This window comes from Phalacrocorax carbo, chromosome 11 (assembly GCF_963921805.1).
Source record: "Phalacrocorax carbo chromosome 11, bPhaCar2.1, whole genome shotgun sequence".
Lineage (NCBI taxonomy): Eukaryota > Metazoa > Chordata > Aves > Suliformes > Phalacrocoracidae > Phalacrocorax > Phalacrocorax carbo.
The window spans coordinates 20,950,481-20,967,757 of NC_087523.1; the positions used below are offsets into that span (position 1 = coordinate 20,950,481).

The window sequence follows — 17,277 nt, forward strand, 5'->3', positions numbered from 1 at the left end:
GCTAAACACTGTCTTGCAGGTGGAGAAACAGAAAAGATGAGCACCCCTCAAGGGGGCTAGCACTGGTCAGTGGCAAAGTGATAAAAAGAAACCAGGAGGAATCAGCTCCTAGCCTGGATTTCAGTCTCACTTTCAGGGTTTTCCTTGAGTTGTGATCTCAGCTTTTGTGACAGATTCATCTACTTAGGCCAAGTAATTTTTATGTCTGACTTCCTGGAATCAACTAAGCCAGCAGACAGCAGTTTCTACTGGAGTTTGCAGAATTTCTGGGATTTTTGGGGGAGTGGACACAGTGTACATACATAGCCAGAATTATTTTGTTTAGAGAACCCTGAAATAGAATGCAGAGTTCAAGCTATATTTGTCTCCTTTCCTTCTGTCTCCCATCTTCACCAATCCCTGTGGCATCAGTGGATGGGTATCAACACAGCAAAACCACCCCAGCTTACCCACTGATAGAAATGTATGCAATCTTCTCCTGTCTTGGGTCATTTGAAGGCAGGCTTGTATCCCATGCCTCTGCTCTGCAGTGCTATGCCACGTCCCCAGGTGATGCTCTGACCAGAAGTGAAGCGTGTCCCCCAGTGAGGCCCAGTGCTCAAGGGGATGTATCAGCCCATCGCTCTTGGGCTGCCATTACAGGACCCAATGCAGCACTGCTTCAGGCAACACTCATCTGAAACATCACTCTCTCCTCCAAAGCATCATTTGCTACTGTCCTTTCGTGATGTTATTCCCACAGAGAAGTGCTGTGGGAGGCCCGGGCCAGACTGGGTAATCCCATGCCTAGCTCAGGTCAGTTGGTCTATAAGGCAAAGGTAACTGTGGCCATGCTATGGGAATGGCAGGCTGTGAACATAGAATCGGAGTTGTTTAGGTTGGAAATGACCCTTAAAATCAAGTCCAACCATTAATGCAGCACTGCCAAGCCCACCACTAAACTGCGTCCCTAAGCTCCACATCTACATGTCTTTTAAATACCTCCAGGTTGGTGACTGGATCACTTCCCTGCTCTACAAGTACATAGAGCTAATGCATCTCCTAGTCCGGAGCGGAGGGCTTCTCTTTCTTCTCTTGGTGCTTAGAGCAGCTGCTGTAATCCTGGAGGATGTAGTGATTGAGTCCTGCTGAATCACTGCATTTATGCAGTTTATTATCTAAAGCTGGATATAAGGAGGACTGGCAATCCAGCCAAATTCCTGAATTTGGGGTTACAGAAGAGACAGGATATAACAGGTATCCCAAGATCAGCACCTGGCCTCAGTCAGGCTCTCAGTTACAGTGATCTGTGCCCCGAGCGCTAAAATAACATGTGGAGAGCAAAACTTTCTGAATTCCTTTTCCAAATTACGGTTACTTTTTTTTCCCCCCTTCTCTGAAAGCCTAAATAATTGAGACACTGACGGCTACCACGCTGAGGTGACGGAACGCTGCCGGCGGGTGGACTCGTTAGAGCGGGCGCCCTCCCTACAAGTCCCGCACCCCTGCGGCGGGTCCGGCTGCCCTGTGGCACCGGGAACAACCGTGCGGGCACCGGCCCCGTCCCGCCGCCCGCCTGGGCGGAGGCAGCGGGCCCAGCCGCGGCGGCCGTGCAGGGGAAGAAGGCGTGTCCCCCCGCCCGCCAAACCGCCCCCTCAGCCCGGCAGCCATTTTGCGGAGCGCTGCGGCGAGCGGGCGGCGCGCGGCGCCCTCTGGCGGCTCCCCGCCCGCGGACCGGCGACGAGGGGGTGGTCGCCAGCCATGAAGTCCGTTTTTGTCACCGTGGGCACCACCAGCTTCGACGACCTGATCGCGACCGTCTGCTCCCCCGCGGCCCTGCAGGTGAGACGGCGAAGAGCCCGGCTCGGCGGCCGCTGCACGGCCTGCCCGCCGCGCCTGCGCGCTCGGAGCTGTCCCGCCTCCCCCGTCCCGCCCGTGATTCCCGGGGCTGTCTGAGGGGGTGAGGGACCGGGGGTGGCTGTGGCTGGCGTTCTGTGGGGAGTGGCTTGAGGTGGCGGAGGAGGAGGAGGATAGTGGGGACGAGGAGGAGGAAAGTGGGGACGAGGGGAGAGCGGTTTAGCGGCCGCCGGGCCGGGGTAAGTGGGAGCGGGGCCAGGCGCCCCGGTGCCCGCCCCGGGTACCCGCACGCAGCCTCCCACCCGCCCATCCCAGGTGCTGCAGAGCCGCGGCTACGAGAAGCTGGTGCTGCAGGTCGGGCGGGGAGCGCTGGAGCCGGAGCTGTGCAGCAGCCCGGCCTTGGCGGTGGAAGCCTTCCGCTTCAAGGAGTCGCTGGCCGAGGACCTGCGGGAGGCGGACCTGGTCATCAGCCACGCAGGTAGAGCCCCCTTTGTTTGCCTGTGCTCCTGGGGGCAGAAGAAGTCGGCTGCGTGAAGGTTGCCCCTCTGCGGCTCGGGGCTGGTCTGGCATTGAATGTCCACGTCCACAGCTAGAGCTGGATGGTTGGATGTTCACCTTCGGGAGCCCCCTGTGTTTCAACTGCAAGCAGGGTGATATTTCATCTGTCGGGAAAAACTCATCGTGTTTTCTGTTTCTTCTGTAGGTGCAGGTAGCTGCCTGGAGACTCTAGAAAAAGGAAAACCACTAATAGTAGTAATAAACGAAAAGCTGATGAACAACCACCAGCTTGAACTGGCAAAACAGCTCCACAGAGATGGGCACGTGCTCTACTGTAATTGCAGGTACAGAGCGGCTGTGGCTGTCCTGGCTGAACACGCAGTGCTCACAGCACCATCGCTCTGGGTTACCACAGCACTGAGAACGTGACAAGAAAATTTACATCCTTCTCTGTAATGACTATTTGTTTGCAAGGGAGATTTTCCATAGTGGATAGGTTAACAATTTACGAAACTTACCAAGCCTTTTGACCATGACTCTCTCTAACTTTCTTCTTTCTTTGAGGGCACATGTATTCAGATTGAAAGAAGAGTAATTTAAACCAAATAGAAGTAGTTGAATTTGGAACAGGCAGGTAGCATCCTAGAGGCATCTAACAGCTTCTCTCTTTTTCTGCTCTTTCTCACTAGTTGTTTGATTATTTTTCAAAGTCTAAAAAGAATACAACCCAGACCATCAGTTTGTAAACATGAGCCATAAGGAATAAACTCTTCCTGCAGACTTATTCCTCCATTTCATCATTTTGCTACATGGATTTTCCTTGTAAAGGGCAGTAAAGTTGATTGTATAGATGTACTGATATAATGAAACTGAAAGTATCTGGAGTATTTAAAACAAAACATAAGACTGGCCTTACTGATACAGATCCGGAGTCCATGTAGCTCAGTATCCTATTGTAGCGGCCATATGCAGATGCCCACCCAAGAGTAGAATCAGGGCAAGGACATGTGCTACTTCCTTGTATTACTTTCCCTCTAATGCTCTTAATTACTTTGATCAGGGGGATTCCTAAATCAGGTACTGTCTGGTTAGTAACTTTGAACAGCTCTGTCTTCCAAGTGCTTATGCAGAGGGCCCTTTTGACCATCACATCCTCTGACAAGAAGTTTCACAGATCTGCTGCCTGTCACTTCAGGGAAAAAAAACCCAACAACCCAAACCACCAAGCAATCCCACCCTGCAAAAAAAATCCCAACAACAACAAAAGCCCCAGCCAGTTCATCCTTGCTCCTGTTAGTTTTATTTGCTCTCTTGATTTGACTACATCTTACTGTTTTCTATTTATTTATTTATTATTTGTCACTCTATAAATAACAGAGGAAATGCAACTCCCATTGTTTAGTCTGCATCTTATTCCTTTGCCCTGCAAGTAGGATTTCGTATATTTCAGAAGAACCTTCTGCAAAGAGTAGGCCTGTCATTCATTTCTGTTGGGCAAGTTGCTTAAACTTACCTCAGTGCTGCTGACAGTTTTGGAGGCAGGAAGGAATTTTTATTTCTTTTTGTTGAACACTGCCTAGCATTTGAGCCTTATTTGCAGCCTGATAAGAGCAAACTAACAGGTTGGTATAGCTGGTTTTTCTGGCTATGTGTTAAGTGGAGAACTATGCCACATGTTCAAATAGGATGATTTTTCTGGTGTGGCTTATGGTGAATATCCTCAAATCTTGTCCAGTCTCCCAACATTGCAACCGCAGAAGAATAAAAAGCTAAGAGCTGAGGTTGTGAAAGCTGTGGGATAGGTCGAAGTGTGACCTCAGCAATGCTGCCTATTGGCCAGCGATGGTTGCAGCCAGCTGGTTTGTGGGGTCTCTTCTTCCATTCAATATATGTCCTTATTTTTGTTTCCATGCTAAAGGATTATGTATGAATAGAAAAAATTTTGTGAAGAAAAAATTTCCCTTTGGGATGGATTGTGTTTGGGTTTTTTTTTTTTAATTTTTGGTTTTGGTCTATTTTTGCAGCACTCTTGTGGACACACTGCAGTCGATGGACTTGTCAACTTTGAAACCTTTTCCTCCTGGACGCCCAGAAAAGTTTGCTTTGTTCTTGGATACAGTTGTTGGGTTTCAATAAACAATGCAGAGGAATAAAAGTGTCAGAATAAAACCTTTTTCCTTTCCTAGTGAGGCCTTCCATACTTAAAAGTCCACCGACTGGGACAAACGTTCAAAGCAGATGTCTGTTAATAGTAACTGACATTAAATGGTTTCCTGTTTAGTGCCAGTTTAAAGTCATCTAGCTTTCTGGTTAAAAGAGCAGAGTGCCAGCAAGGCTGGGGGGAGTATGAACTGTCTAGTTTCTTGGACAGACAAATAATTTACATCACAAAATCTGCACTGGGTTGGTAACTCCAGTGAGGACGACAAGCTAAGTTACTTCTTAACAGGCACGGCATATACATAGTGGTCTTTTGACCATATTTACCCAGTACTACTGGAAATAAGTTGTCCTCGTTGCTGTTCCTGGGATGTCCTGCAAACAAGCAGATGCCTTCGGCTCTCGTTTCCTGTGTTTTACAGAAGCCCTGAAGAGAGAATTTTATAAGTGAGATATTTAAGCCTCTTTAAAAGGGAAGGGGCATGTGGTGAATCTGGGAGGGAAAAGTCAAGTGCTGCAAACCTGCTGTCAAACTGCCACACACCAACTGAGGGGCCTGGTTTGGGGTGATTTACTCCTACAGTAAAACCTGGCCTATAGGAGAGAAACGGGGTTGACAGTACAATCGGGCCATTTACACGGTGTTATCCCATCATTACTTAGTTTGTGCTTCTGTAAAGTGCAGTGTTTGACGCTGATGGATGGAGCTCACCATTTAAAGGGTTGAAATTGTCAGCTGTGTTGATGCTACCATCAATTTGTTAAAGTAAATATTTTGAAAAACAGAGGGGGCTTAAACTTAACATTGTATAAATGCTTAGTTGGTGCTAATTGCCCATCCTGCAAGTACATAATTTGGAGGTTTTGTGTTGCTGTTGCTTAAAACAAGGAACACCTGAATCGGTGCATCTGAGAGTGCAGTTCTTACTAGCAAGTTAAACGTACTTAAAGGCATTTGCCTCATCAAGTCAAGTACAAGGGCTGTATGTGGAATAAATCATGCTGCACCGATGCGCAAGAGTGATTTTTGCTGATCCCCAAAGTTTTCCCTGAGCACTTTGTAAGAAGCAACTACGATTTTAACTTCCTTAAACGATTTTTAAAGAGCTATTGTTGTTTCAGGTGTACCGCTAGCAGCTTCTCCCCAGTCCGGGAGCACGCAGGAATGTCCCAGGAAATTTTTAATAACCATTTGACTGATTTTTCCACTAGTTCCAGTCACGCAATGAAGCTGGAAGGAGCTAGCTTAGCAAGGACTCGCTCGGCGCCTCGCCGGGGCTCACGGCGGCTTGTCGCGCCCACCCCCGCCGCAGCTGGCGGGGGCTGGAGGAGCACGACGGCGCCGCGCTGGGACAGCCCCTGCAGGCGCCGGGGGCAGAGCGGGACAGGTATTTGGGGCTCTTAAAATGGCTGCGGCTGCTGCGGGCGGCAGCTCCCGCGGGCTCGCTGGGGAAGGGAGCCGGGCCCAGCTGCGCCGGGACGGGGGCGGGTGAGGCTCGGAGGGGCGCCCCGCGGGTGGCCGTGGCCGTGCCTGGCGAGAAGGGGGATGCTGGGGGTCGCGCCGCCCCACGCCGGGTGTGCCGTGCCACGCCACGCCATGCCGCGCGCGCTGGGCGCAGGTGGGCGCGCTGGGCGCGGCCCCTCATTAGCAGCAGCGGCAGCCGCCACGCGCCGCGGAGCGCCCGTCTCCCGCTTCAGCCGCTGCCGCCTTTGCCGCCCGGGGAGGATGCAGAAGGGCTGGAAGAAGTACTTCGGGCAGAAGTCCTTCGGCGAGGTGGCCATGGACGAGTACCTGGGCAGCCTGGGGCTCTACCGCAAGATGACGGCCAAGGACGCCTCCTGCCTCTTCCGAGCCGTCTCGGAGCAGGTGGGCGCCGGTAATGGGCTCCGGGAGCCGGGGCGCCTCAGGCCCTCGGCGGCGCTGGCAGGGCGGGAGGTGGCCGCCCGCGGCAGAGGGGGTTGGGTGGGTGGGAGGGTGATGCTCCTGGGGACCCCTCGTGGGTGCCAAAGTGAGGTGCTGCGGGCGGGCATGCGTGTGGGGGCGGCTGCCGGGTCACTTGGGCTTTCCTCAGCTTCTCCCCCCGGCGGCTTGTGGAGGGCAGGGTCCCCTCTCCCTGCCTTGGGAAGTGTTTTGCGGTGGTGTTAGTCTAGGTAAGCGGTGAGTAAAACAAGCCTAATGTGAAGCATAAGTTAAACTCTGCAAATTTCTCCTTCATTCTTCAAACCATTATTTTTTCAGCTGTTTTCATCTCAAATTCATCACGTGGAAATTAGGAAAGCTTGTGTCTTGTTCATGAGGCAACACCAGCCTAAGTTTGAATCTGTAAGTAGCGTGTATGTTAGGCAGCTTTGCACGCATAGTTAGGAAGTAACGTGGGAGGGGGTGAGCGGCATAGCCATAAGCATATCCACATAAGCATACACACTGAAAACGCGTCATGCTTTGCCAGGCTTGATGCATGTAAGAGAAGAGAAATGGCAAGGTGATTGCTTGCTTACCTTACTTGAGTTGTAGTCACGCAAGTTTTATTTGACTTGATGTTTCTGAAGCTCCTGAAATGGAGCAAGTTACTAATACCCAAGTAACCAGTGGGGTGACAGTCATTTGTGTAGTATATTCTCTGTGGAGCAAGCATTGCAGAATTTAGTAGGTAGAAAACATGTAGGATTTTGGAGTAAGAAATAAAACATCAAAAGGTGGTGGAAAACTCCAGAGTGTGTTTAGTCATTGTGTAAAGTCATGGTTTGGGGATTGTTGTTTTTTTTTTCTTGGTTGGTTTTGTGTGTGGTGGTTTGTGCGGACATGGTGTGGTGTTGGGATGGTGTTTGGGTTTTTTTGGTGGGCTTAATCTAATCTAGGAGGGAGGTGAGTCATGCCCTTAATATTTTTAGGATCTCTTGCTATTTCCATGTTGGTGCCATTGCTCTTAAGGCAAGGAGCAGCTGAAGCCATACTTTTCCTGTTGTCCATGTGACATGTCAGACCTCAGCCCTTCAGAACCCAAAAATGACAGGAATTGGCAGGCTAGTCCCAAATTTGGTGTCTGTGCCCTCAGCCCCTGCCCTGCCCCCCTCCCCACCCCGTTTGACAACTAGTAACGTATGCCATAACATTTAGGTTTAACTTTGCTTTCTGTTAGGCTAAGTTTTTATATTTTTCTTCTTTGTTTTGTCCATAGTATGTGGAAGGATCATTCGAGAAATACCTTGAACGACTAGGAGATCCAAAGGTAAGACTGATCTAATACTTGTCGAGATTAAAAGTTGAGGAGACTGGAACAGGAAAGTAATTAGGTGATGGTTTAAAATGCGGTGGTTTGGAGTTTTTTAGATAGAACCCAATCGTGGCGTCTCATTTGCATAGGTAATAGAATGGGTTTTTGTACTGAATATTCGCATCTGTAAACAGTATCAGTTTTAGTGGGGAATTTGTGTTGGTGCAAAGGAGCAGTCCAGACCAGAGGCCTCTTGTGGGCCTTACTCATAACCGCAATTCTCTAGGAAGGAGAAAGCAAAATATGCAGTGTACCTCACACCAAACATCAGGCTTGGCAGTCCCTTCCTCCTTTACCCCAGGTTTGAATACTAGAGTTCAAACTTCCATTTCTTTAGACTTAAACCAATAACTGTGTTGAATGCAGCAGTCTCTGAAACAAAAACAGTGCTTTTAACTAAAGAAACATATCTTGACTGATGTGTTTAAGACTCTCTGCCAGAACTAGCTCCATTTTACTCTGCTTGGTAATTATGGCCATCCTGTGCTGCAGACTTTTTTTCCTGGAGATCCTAGTATCTCAGCTCTCAGTGAATTGATTGTTTGGCTTAACAAACTGATAAGTTTGGTTAGATATTTTAATATTACAGAGAGCTAGAATAGAGTTCTCGGTGTTGATCTTGATATCTCATGTAATCTCATAATGTTACATAGGAAAGTGCTGCCCAGCTGGAAATGAGTGCTTTATCAGTGATGTACAAGTAAGTGTCTCTTAAGTTTCGCTTTGTTTTTGATTTGATGGTGTTTGGGTTCTGGCCCCAGAACCTTTTATTTGTTTGTTGCTGAGATACTAATGTGTGAAACATGGCGAGAAATGCTACCCTAACAAAATTAATTAAACTAACATGTAAATGGGTGCCATCACAGCCCCTGTTCTCATGGTGTGGATATAAGGGCAGGGGTGGTTTCCAGCTATGTTTGTTATCTTTTTTGCTAATGTTAGACTCCAAAGTGTTTCCTTCTAGTGGCTGAAGGATGGAAAATGGGGAAAAAACAAGGAGCTGTGTGTAGTGGAAACACTGTGTGGTAGTTATAAGCATGACTAAAACTCATGTAGGTTTTCAAGAAAACTCCAGTAGTGAGGAGAACTTGCCCTGCCCTGATGTTTATTTCAAAGATAACATAAGCCTGCACAGGTGCTTCTGCCTTACTAAAAAGGCTGCTAGCCCGTAACAGGCAATGTGGCTCTCCAGTAGTAGGAGAACCCTCCCTTTGCAGGCCTGTTCTGTTCTAGTACTAAAGGAACAAACTGAAATTTTGCAGGAGTTACTAGTTCCCTGTACTGAGGCTTTAATCCTTTTGCAGGGTGACTAAATCACTTAGACTTAATTGTCTCAGTGTCTGAGTACCTTGCCATAAGCATAAGGTACCTGACCTAATCTATGACTGACTATAATGGTCTTTCCCTGATGATTTTTTTTCCCCTAAGATGGGTGGTGTTTGCTCACCTAGCTGTTGCTGTATGGTAGCATTCATTTACCAGGGAGAGTATTCCACTTGATTTGTTTATAAACCAACAGTGGATTCTCTAAACAGCTCCCTGCAAACGTATTGATAATACAGTTCTAAAAGTGTGCTTTTTCAAGTCTTGTTTTTCCTCTGCTTACCTAGGCGAGACTTTATTCTGTACCGGTACCCTGGAAAGCCACCCACTTATGCTACAGACAATGGCTGTGAAGGCAAGGTGAGGAGAAGTGAGGCAATTTCCTACCCCTGAATCCTAGTTACCTCCAGCCCTGCTTAGCTGTAAAAACCTGCCCCTGGAACTGAGCTCTGGTAACTCCAGTGCTCTTGCATACCTGAACAAAACCCCAAAGCTGACTTCAGCTCATGGAAAAAGCACAGTAGTTGAACAGCAGGTAATTAAATCGTAGTAGCTTTGCTTCCCATCTGAGGGATGGATTGCGTGCTGTTTCCCTGCCAATCTATTTTGTTACTCCATCTCATTACTTAAAAGAAGTTTAATTTTGGTGGGAAGAGGTGACATCACGATTCCAGAATATTCTTTCATGTTTCTGAAATCTCTCTGGGTAAAAACACATCCCAGTGGGAATTTGATCTGACAGGGTAGAGTGAAATAATCTGGGTTGAGTAGAAGAGCAGAACAAGATACATTTATCGTATTGGCGAAGAGAAGGTGTTCTCCCCTGCCCCCAGTGCCTCTCTTCCTTAAGTTGGATGAGGTGTGCAGCTTTTTGTCCCAAAGAGGGAAAGTTAATGGGAATGGATTATTCTAAAAACCTGATTCATTTCTGTGACATACAAATTGAGCCCAGTTAAGAATGAGAGCTAATGGGACAGCTTATATCTAGGCAAGAATTACTGCTGGGGTCAAAAAGAAGGAACATAAAGGAGAAATACTCTGTATTACCTCCTGTATGACCCCTCTTGTGTTTTCTGCAGTCATGCAGATGTGCCCACACAATTATGTGGCTAGTTCAGGCATGGTGCCTGTTACGTTGCTGTGGTGTGGATTTCAGTACAGGCTATTATATTTGCCAAAGTGGCTAGTCGGCTCTGAAATCTGTGCTGCTGCAGCTGTTCTCTCTTGGTTAGTAAGACTGTCTCTGTTTACATGCGTTTCTTTCTTTTTCTCTGTAGTTTCCTGTGTAGCTTAATCCAATTCCAAAATGAGCTAACTTTAAAAGTCAAGCAGTATGGTCTAAATGTGTGTTTGGCCTCAAAGGCTTTACTGCCAGAGCTCTCATTAAGTGCTGGCAGCTGTCTGTCATTAGCCTGCATGCACAGGCAGCAGCTCTTTCTGGTGGTGCTCATTCTCACCAGGAGATGAGAGCTTGTGTTGGCAGAAGACATAGTGCATGCTGAATTAAGAGCCCTTGGCATCCCAGCTCCTGCTGGTTCACTGGGAAGCATCCTTGCTGGCAACGTGCTGACAGCTGCCTAAGGGCTTCTGCCAGTTGCAGTTGTCTGTGGTCACATGCCAGGATGGGGTTTGATCATATACGTTTACTTGGTTTATCAACGCATATGTTGCAGAAAGCATGCGTCTTTTCAAAAGGCAGCATAATATTGGTTATTAAAAGCAACGCTTCACTGAGGGCTGGAGAAGCAGATGCTCTTCTAGTCCCTCAGATACAGAAGGGTGAAATGTGCCTTTGGTACTTGGACAGTGTACCTCGGGTACTGCATTTAACAGCTTGTGTTTATTTTACCTCTTGAGCAATTGGTTTCAGAGGTAAGCTGGAAACCACAAACTCTTGTTTCATGTTTAATACAGCATGATGTACAAATTGGAAGTTTTTCTTTGTATAATAGACAAACTTATTTAGAGACTTTACTTAGGATTCAGTTTCAAGCTGATTCTACAGCTTTTTCATATTTATACTGAGAATATTTATTGCTTTCTTGATGAGTTTGTGGGCTAGGATATCAAATAGAAAGAGTTAGATTTTACATCATTCAAGCCTTAAAGCCCCTTTTTTTTTATTATTTTCCCAGATTTTACTGTGTTGTTCCGGCAATGGCCATTATGACTCTGTGTATACAAAACAATTCCAGGAAAATGCTGCTATTTGCCAGGGTAAACTTTAAATATTTTTTCTATGGAAGAGAATTATGTGTTTTTATACATTTATGAGCAGTGTTTATTTTGGTTTTCAGGGGTGGGTAGGAGAGAGATGGAACCTTATTTATTGTAAATAAATATATACCTATGCGCATTAGTCTATCCGTTAAGTGGGATATTGGACCAGATGGCTTCCAGAGGTCCCTTCTTCCACTTGAACTATTTTATGATCCTCTCCTTAACTGAATTTAACATAACTAGTGCCTTGTAACAGTAGAGAATATCTGAAGATATGCTTACCTTGAAAACTGCAGCAGTTCTTATGGCTCTGGTATGACCTTAATTTGTTTTGAGCTTTGTGTTGATTTGTTCAGCTGTATTGTATGAGATCCTGTACAAAGATGTGTTTGGCATGGATGAGGAAGAATTAAGGTCTGCGGTTGAGGTGTTTCGAAGTGGATCCAAGAAGAACAGAAACAGTGGCTCTGTAGGAAGCGAGGATGCAAACTTTGATTGTCTTCATGAAAAAGTATCCAGAAATTCATCAGAAAAGAGGTAGTGTTTTGGGAAGGGGATATGGTAAAAGGGAAGGGAAAAAACCAACCAAACAAACCCCAAACATTGCAAAGGGCAACTTTTCCAAGTTTCTTTGCAAGTCCATGGGGCACTAACTCTTGTTCCTATCTCATGACACAAACACAAAGCTGAAGTATATTGTAGAAGAGAATGTGCTTTCTTTGGAGCTGGGAAGTGTCATGTAATTGAACGTCCTCTGCTGCTGGCTAGGTTATAGTTGCATGTTACTCTGTAAAATGACAGCTTATTTGTAAAGAAAATGGTTCCTTATGTCATCAGAATATTTTTTTTAGTGAGAAACTGTTATTACTCTTCTAAGCCTCTCAAGCTCTGCGGAGGCAATAGTGTATTGAGAAAATGAGCTGTTTTATTTTCTTGTTTGTCCTTTTTGTAATGGAATCATACCCTAAATGGACAATTAATGGTGGCATTATTTGAGTCTGTTGGATCACTGGGGATGAGGGGGACAGAATGTACCTACAGACATGCGGATTTCTGTTGTTCAAGTAACTAGAAAGGCTTGAGGGATGTCTCTGACCATTATTGAATGCTTGCAGATGACACTGGTTTGATAGGATTTAGAACAGGGTGTCATTTTGTACTAGACAGTGCAAGAGTTTAATCAGTCAGTAGGATCATCCTCACCCTTTCCTAATGGAAGCAGTAGCCCTCGTTAGGGGTGGGTGTTGGAACGAGTAAAGGTCATGTTCTTGAAACTAGAAAAGGGTTGTCTCGTGCTTCATCGCAGGCATCGCTGGTGTTTAAGGGAAAATCTACCACTTGGTGGCACCATGGTGCTGTCTTTCAGACGTTGTGAACAGTTGGTTGATTTTAGTCCTGGCTAGGAATTATACGTTATAACTTCTGTTATCTTATTTTCAATTACTTAGAGTGGACAACTGGGAAGGCAATGATGCTGACAATCTGCAGGAAGAGAAGTTCAAACAAGGCACTGAAGAAGAAAAGGTTTGTCAGTTAAAGAAGAATTCTTTATGGTGGGGTGGGGTTTTTTGTTGTTGTATGATGTTACCCTTGTTAGGGCTAAACCCTCTTCCACTTTTTAAAAATTACTTTTTGGAAGGTGGGTGGCTTATTTCTTCCATCTGCTTGTCTTTTGGTTTTGCCTTTGAATTTCTATTAAACTACATTTTTTCCCTTCTGAGATTTTATTCTTCTCCAGCCAGTATTTTTTACTTTCCCCCAAAGATGTTTCCTGGTCTGCTGTTTGTTTTTCCCAGAAATGGTTTAAATTGCTTCACTTTTGTTTTGAACACAGCATAAATCTCTTTGAAACAGTTTTAGAAACTCCAGAAACTTTAGAAAACCTGTTTTCAGATATAATAACTGAAACTCCCACCAATTTTTGAAGCCATGGCTTCACTGGTCTAGTTAGCTTCCTTCAAAGCTTGCTTTCTTCCTTCCTCCTTACTTTTTGAGTTAAGAACATGCCCAATGTTACTCTCGAGCATGTTTCTAACCTTTCCGAAGTCTGTTTGCTCGGCTTCTGAATGCCTAAATGTGGTTTCATATTTTTGAGCTTTAGTTTTTAGGCAAATATAGTGGAAGTGAAAATTTTGGGAAATAGTGTGTGTACACCTTAAAATGGTCCACAGACGCTGGCAGGATAGAGACTTGCTAAATGTGCTTGTTAATGCTTCCTTTCAACTCTTTTTAGCCTCCAGAAAATCCATCAAAGATGCCTGTTCCTTATAAAGTGCTAAAGGCACTGGACCCTGAGATCTATCGAAATGTGGAGTTTGATGTTTGGCTGGACAGCAGAAAAGGTATCTTTAAAAAGGGAAAAAACAAACAACTGCTTCTGTACTAGGTTCAGTGTTACATTTATGAATCTGAGGCCTATGTCACCTGCTTCTTCACGCTGAGATGTGAAGGATATTGGTTAACCCAGCAGGTACCTGGAGATAGTACATCTTCCTAGTAGCTGGTTTCTTGGCTTCATTTCAAAGTATGAAATGCACTGCTTCTGACACTGTATAATGGTGATAAAGTTGCGGAAAATCTTACTTCTGCTACTTATTGACTATGGTAAAGGAAATACGAGGGCTCAAAGCAGAGTACAGAACTCTGATACCATTCTGTTGTATTGGAAAGAATTCAAATTTGAGTGTGTTGTGTTGCAGTGTGTGCAAGAACTTCTGCTTTTTAAAGCAAGATTTTGGCTTCAGAGTTGTATAATAATGATCTCAAATTTAGCATTGAGATATGTCAAATGGGATGAGTTGTCTCTTGCTTCCCAGCTCCCCTGGGCTTGAACGTTCTGGAGAGGTTCACAGTCTTTGTGGCTTGGGATAGGTTGCTGCTTTTTGGCATATGTGATGGCTGATCTGTAAAGCAAGAAGTTACCAAGAAAGATAAGTTTTGAAGTGGTGTTTGTCTGACCCAAAGTGTTTGCATATTGAAAAACTCCAGCATTTTATAACTGCATATGCAGTAATGATGGTCATTAAATTTTTTGGAACAGAGTATAGTAACTAATTATCTATGCAGAGTACTGACGTGCAGAGAATCCAGGCAAGGAATGGGGAAAAACCTACTGAAATCTAGCAGCAAGGAGACTTTAGGCAACGTTAGTTTTTCCTGGATAACATCTCATTTTTGCCAAGTGCCACCAGTACTCTGGCAAGACAAGACACATCCAACATTCTTAACACGAGGATTGGTATTAAATGCAGGATTAACTCGGTACCATCATGCAAGAAATTGTAGTATTGAAGTAGTAGTGCTACTTACTGCGTTATTTGGATGTTCCTGATCTCCTGTGACTTAGTCTGGTTATAAGAATGTCTACAGTTACTTCGCCATTACTACGGGGAATGTTTAGATATGCAGAGGAAATACTAAACTCAGTTGGCCTATAATTTGTAGTTGGATGCTGTCATGAAGTATGTGTAGGATACATGAAGAAAGAACAGTAGTTTAAAGGCTTTTTCCTTTTTATTTATTTATTCATTTATTTTTAGAGCTTCAAAAAACTGACTACATGGTGTTTGCTGGGAGACAGTACTATTTAGGAGACAAGTGTCAGGTTAGTACTCAAAGGAGACTCAGTTATGATAAACTATTAAAACTGCTTTAAATGGAGTATGGCAAGCCATAAAATCATATGACTTCATAGAATTTTCCAAGGCTTTTCTCTTTCTCTTCCTTGTAGCTATTAATCTTTTAATTTCTTTCTAAAATCTACCTTTAAACATTGGGTAATGTGAAGGAAAAGCTGCTTGGAAATTCACTGTGAGCCAGTGATATACAGTCTGGGATCGTGGAAGTTCCAGATCTAGAGCTCAAAATGCACAGGGTGTGCATGTGAGGTAGCTGCCTATTGGATTTTTCACTGGGGGTCACCAAGTCTGGACAGTCTTCTGCAAATGTTTTTTAGAAAATAGAAAGGGGAGAGCTAAAAAGGGAGGACTGGCATGATCTGGACAGGAGATGTTAAAAGGATGGTTGGCTTTCTTTCTATTTCAATGTTGTATGTAGTGAGGGCTTGCTTCTCTTTTTTTATCACTGTTTGAGGTAGTGCTGATGATTCACTTAGTGACTTGTTTCTAGCTGAGCAGAGTTCTCCTTTCCAATTTCCTGTCTTATCTTCTGTTCTTCTCGAGTTCTTAAATAGTGGTCTTCCTTGGTACTTATCTGCTTGGCACAATGTATAAAAATAAGTTAGGAAGCAGGTACCTTCTTACCTCTGTCACTCGCAAGACTGATTTTTTTTCTTTTCCTTTTTTTTCCTTCTTCCCTGAAATTAGTAGAGTGCTCTTTATTTTGCCTGCTATTTTGAAGAAGTATTTGAGGCTCCTGGGCCAACTCAGTAACATACGATCAGCTAGGAGCAGCCTTTGCCCTTAGTGGTTTGTAGGCAGTATTCTGAATCCCCTGATACAGACTGGCTTTTTTTAAAGCTTCCCTTATTCTCTCTCCAGGTGCGCCTGGAGCCTGGAGGTAAGTATTACAATGCTCATATCCAGGAAGTCGGACAGGATGGCAACACACTGACTGTATTCGTTGAGGAGCTGGCGAAAAAGTAAGCAGTCTGGTGACGACTTAATGTTTGGACTCTTTCTGGTTGAGTTTGTGTATTCACAGAAGCTGAAGATAAGATTATTAAGATACTTTGAAAAGAAAAGAGACCTAGGCTTTTAAGTACAAAGTAGCTTCCTTGTTGGCCATCAGCCTTCAAATAGAATGTTGCGGTTTTCTCTTGAATTTCTCATGGCCAAAATTATTGTTGTAATGCTTTCTGTGAAATCTTGCTGCTCTTTCTTCTCTGGAAAGTGAAACCAGTCTTTGCAGTTTGGGCTTAATTCACGGATAGCAAATTATCCTCTGTTGTTGGTTTCTCTGGAGTTTTTGTTGTATCCAAACAGCTAAATTGGCACTTCTGGTGAGTCTAATCACTTTCTCCACCTTGCTGTTCAAAGCATTCACCTTTCTCCAAATCTAGAATTCAGCCTGATGATGTATTGCCAGAATTCTGTGTCAGGTGCTTTCAGGTGTACCTCTGAAGGCATGCAAATGTGGGGAAGAAGACTTGACTCAGGAAGTCAGTAGTGTTGAGACTAAATCCTAGCTTGTGTTTTTAATAAACAAGTAACAGTAATATGTGCTTGGCATCAGAGAAACAGATTATTTTTTTTTTCCACGGCTTCCTAAACTCTTAGTTTCTGAGTTTTTCCTGTTTTCTTCAATCTTAGTGTTGCTTCGGCTTACGTTGTTGTGCAGTTACGCACAGTGTGTCCGTGTGGCACTGCTGACATCAGTGTTCTTCGTGTAGGCATACGGTTCCTCTGGCAAACTTAAAACCAGTGACACAAGTGGCGCCTGTCCTTGCTTGGAATATGGTTCCCAGCCGAAAAGGAGGAACCTATCAGAAAATAACAGGTGGATACTTCTCAGGAATAGGTTTGTACAAGGTTTCCACAAGCATTCCTTCCCTTGGGGCTGAGGAGGAGTGGGGGAGACACTCATGACTGTTTTAACAGTAGCAGTCTTTAGATAGTGGGAGTGACTTAAATCAGCCTGTGATATAAAACTGGGTTACTACAGAGGTTTGGTGTAAAGTGATCCTTCAGACAGAGGGATGAATTTGCCTTTGCAAAAGAGCAAAACCATTGAAAATACATAACAAACCATTGGTATTCCTCAAAATTACCAAGAAGAAATTTGGCAGTTGAGAACTGTGTAAAAAGATTGGGTCTGTGAACCAAAAAGCTTGTCGGATTTGGCCTTGGCAGAGATGCATGGATAGACTAGGGCTTCTTCAGCCCATTAAATATGGATTGCATTTGTTTAATTTGGAGACTTTTTTGAAATAAAGAAATGCAGCCTTCATAGAGAGATTTTAAACGCTGTGAGTACAGGTTTGATTATTAGAAGTCGGGAAGTATTC

At 44.8% G+C, this 17,277-nt stretch overlaps 1 protein-coding gene across 1 annotated transcript in view; it reads left to right on the forward strand.

Annotated features, from left to right (window-relative positions):
* The first annotated feature begins 1,632 nt into the window (after positions 1-1,632).
* ALG13 (ALG13 UDP-N-acetylglucosaminyltransferase subunit) overlaps positions 1,633-17,277 on the forward strand; it is a 30,978-nt gene continuing 15,333 nt past the window's right edge. The window contains exons 1-16 of the mRNA XM_064463583.1: positions 1,633-1,821; positions 2,152-2,314; positions 2,540-2,678; positions 4,359-4,455; positions 5,900-6,361; positions 6,734-6,817; positions 7,674-7,724; positions 8,423-8,469; positions 9,380-9,452; positions 11,228-11,309; positions 11,669-11,849; positions 12,761-12,836; positions 13,546-13,654; positions 14,852-14,916; positions 15,812-15,912; positions 16,663-16,790. Coding sequence (XP_064319653.1) covers positions 1,741-1,821; positions 2,152-2,314; positions 2,540-2,678; positions 4,359-4,455; positions 5,900-6,361; positions 6,734-6,817; positions 7,674-7,724; positions 8,423-8,469; positions 9,380-9,452; positions 11,228-11,309; positions 11,669-11,849; positions 12,761-12,836; positions 13,546-13,654; positions 14,852-14,916; positions 15,812-15,912; positions 16,663-16,790 — 1,939 coding nt within the window. The 5' untranslated portion in view covers positions 1,633-1,740. The remainder of the gene's footprint in view (positions 1,822-2,151; positions 2,315-2,539; positions 2,679-4,358; positions 4,456-5,899; positions 6,362-6,733; positions 6,818-7,673; positions 7,725-8,422; positions 8,470-9,379; positions 9,453-11,227; positions 11,310-11,668; positions 11,850-12,760; positions 12,837-13,545; positions 13,655-14,851; positions 14,917-15,811; positions 15,913-16,662; positions 16,791-17,277) is intronic.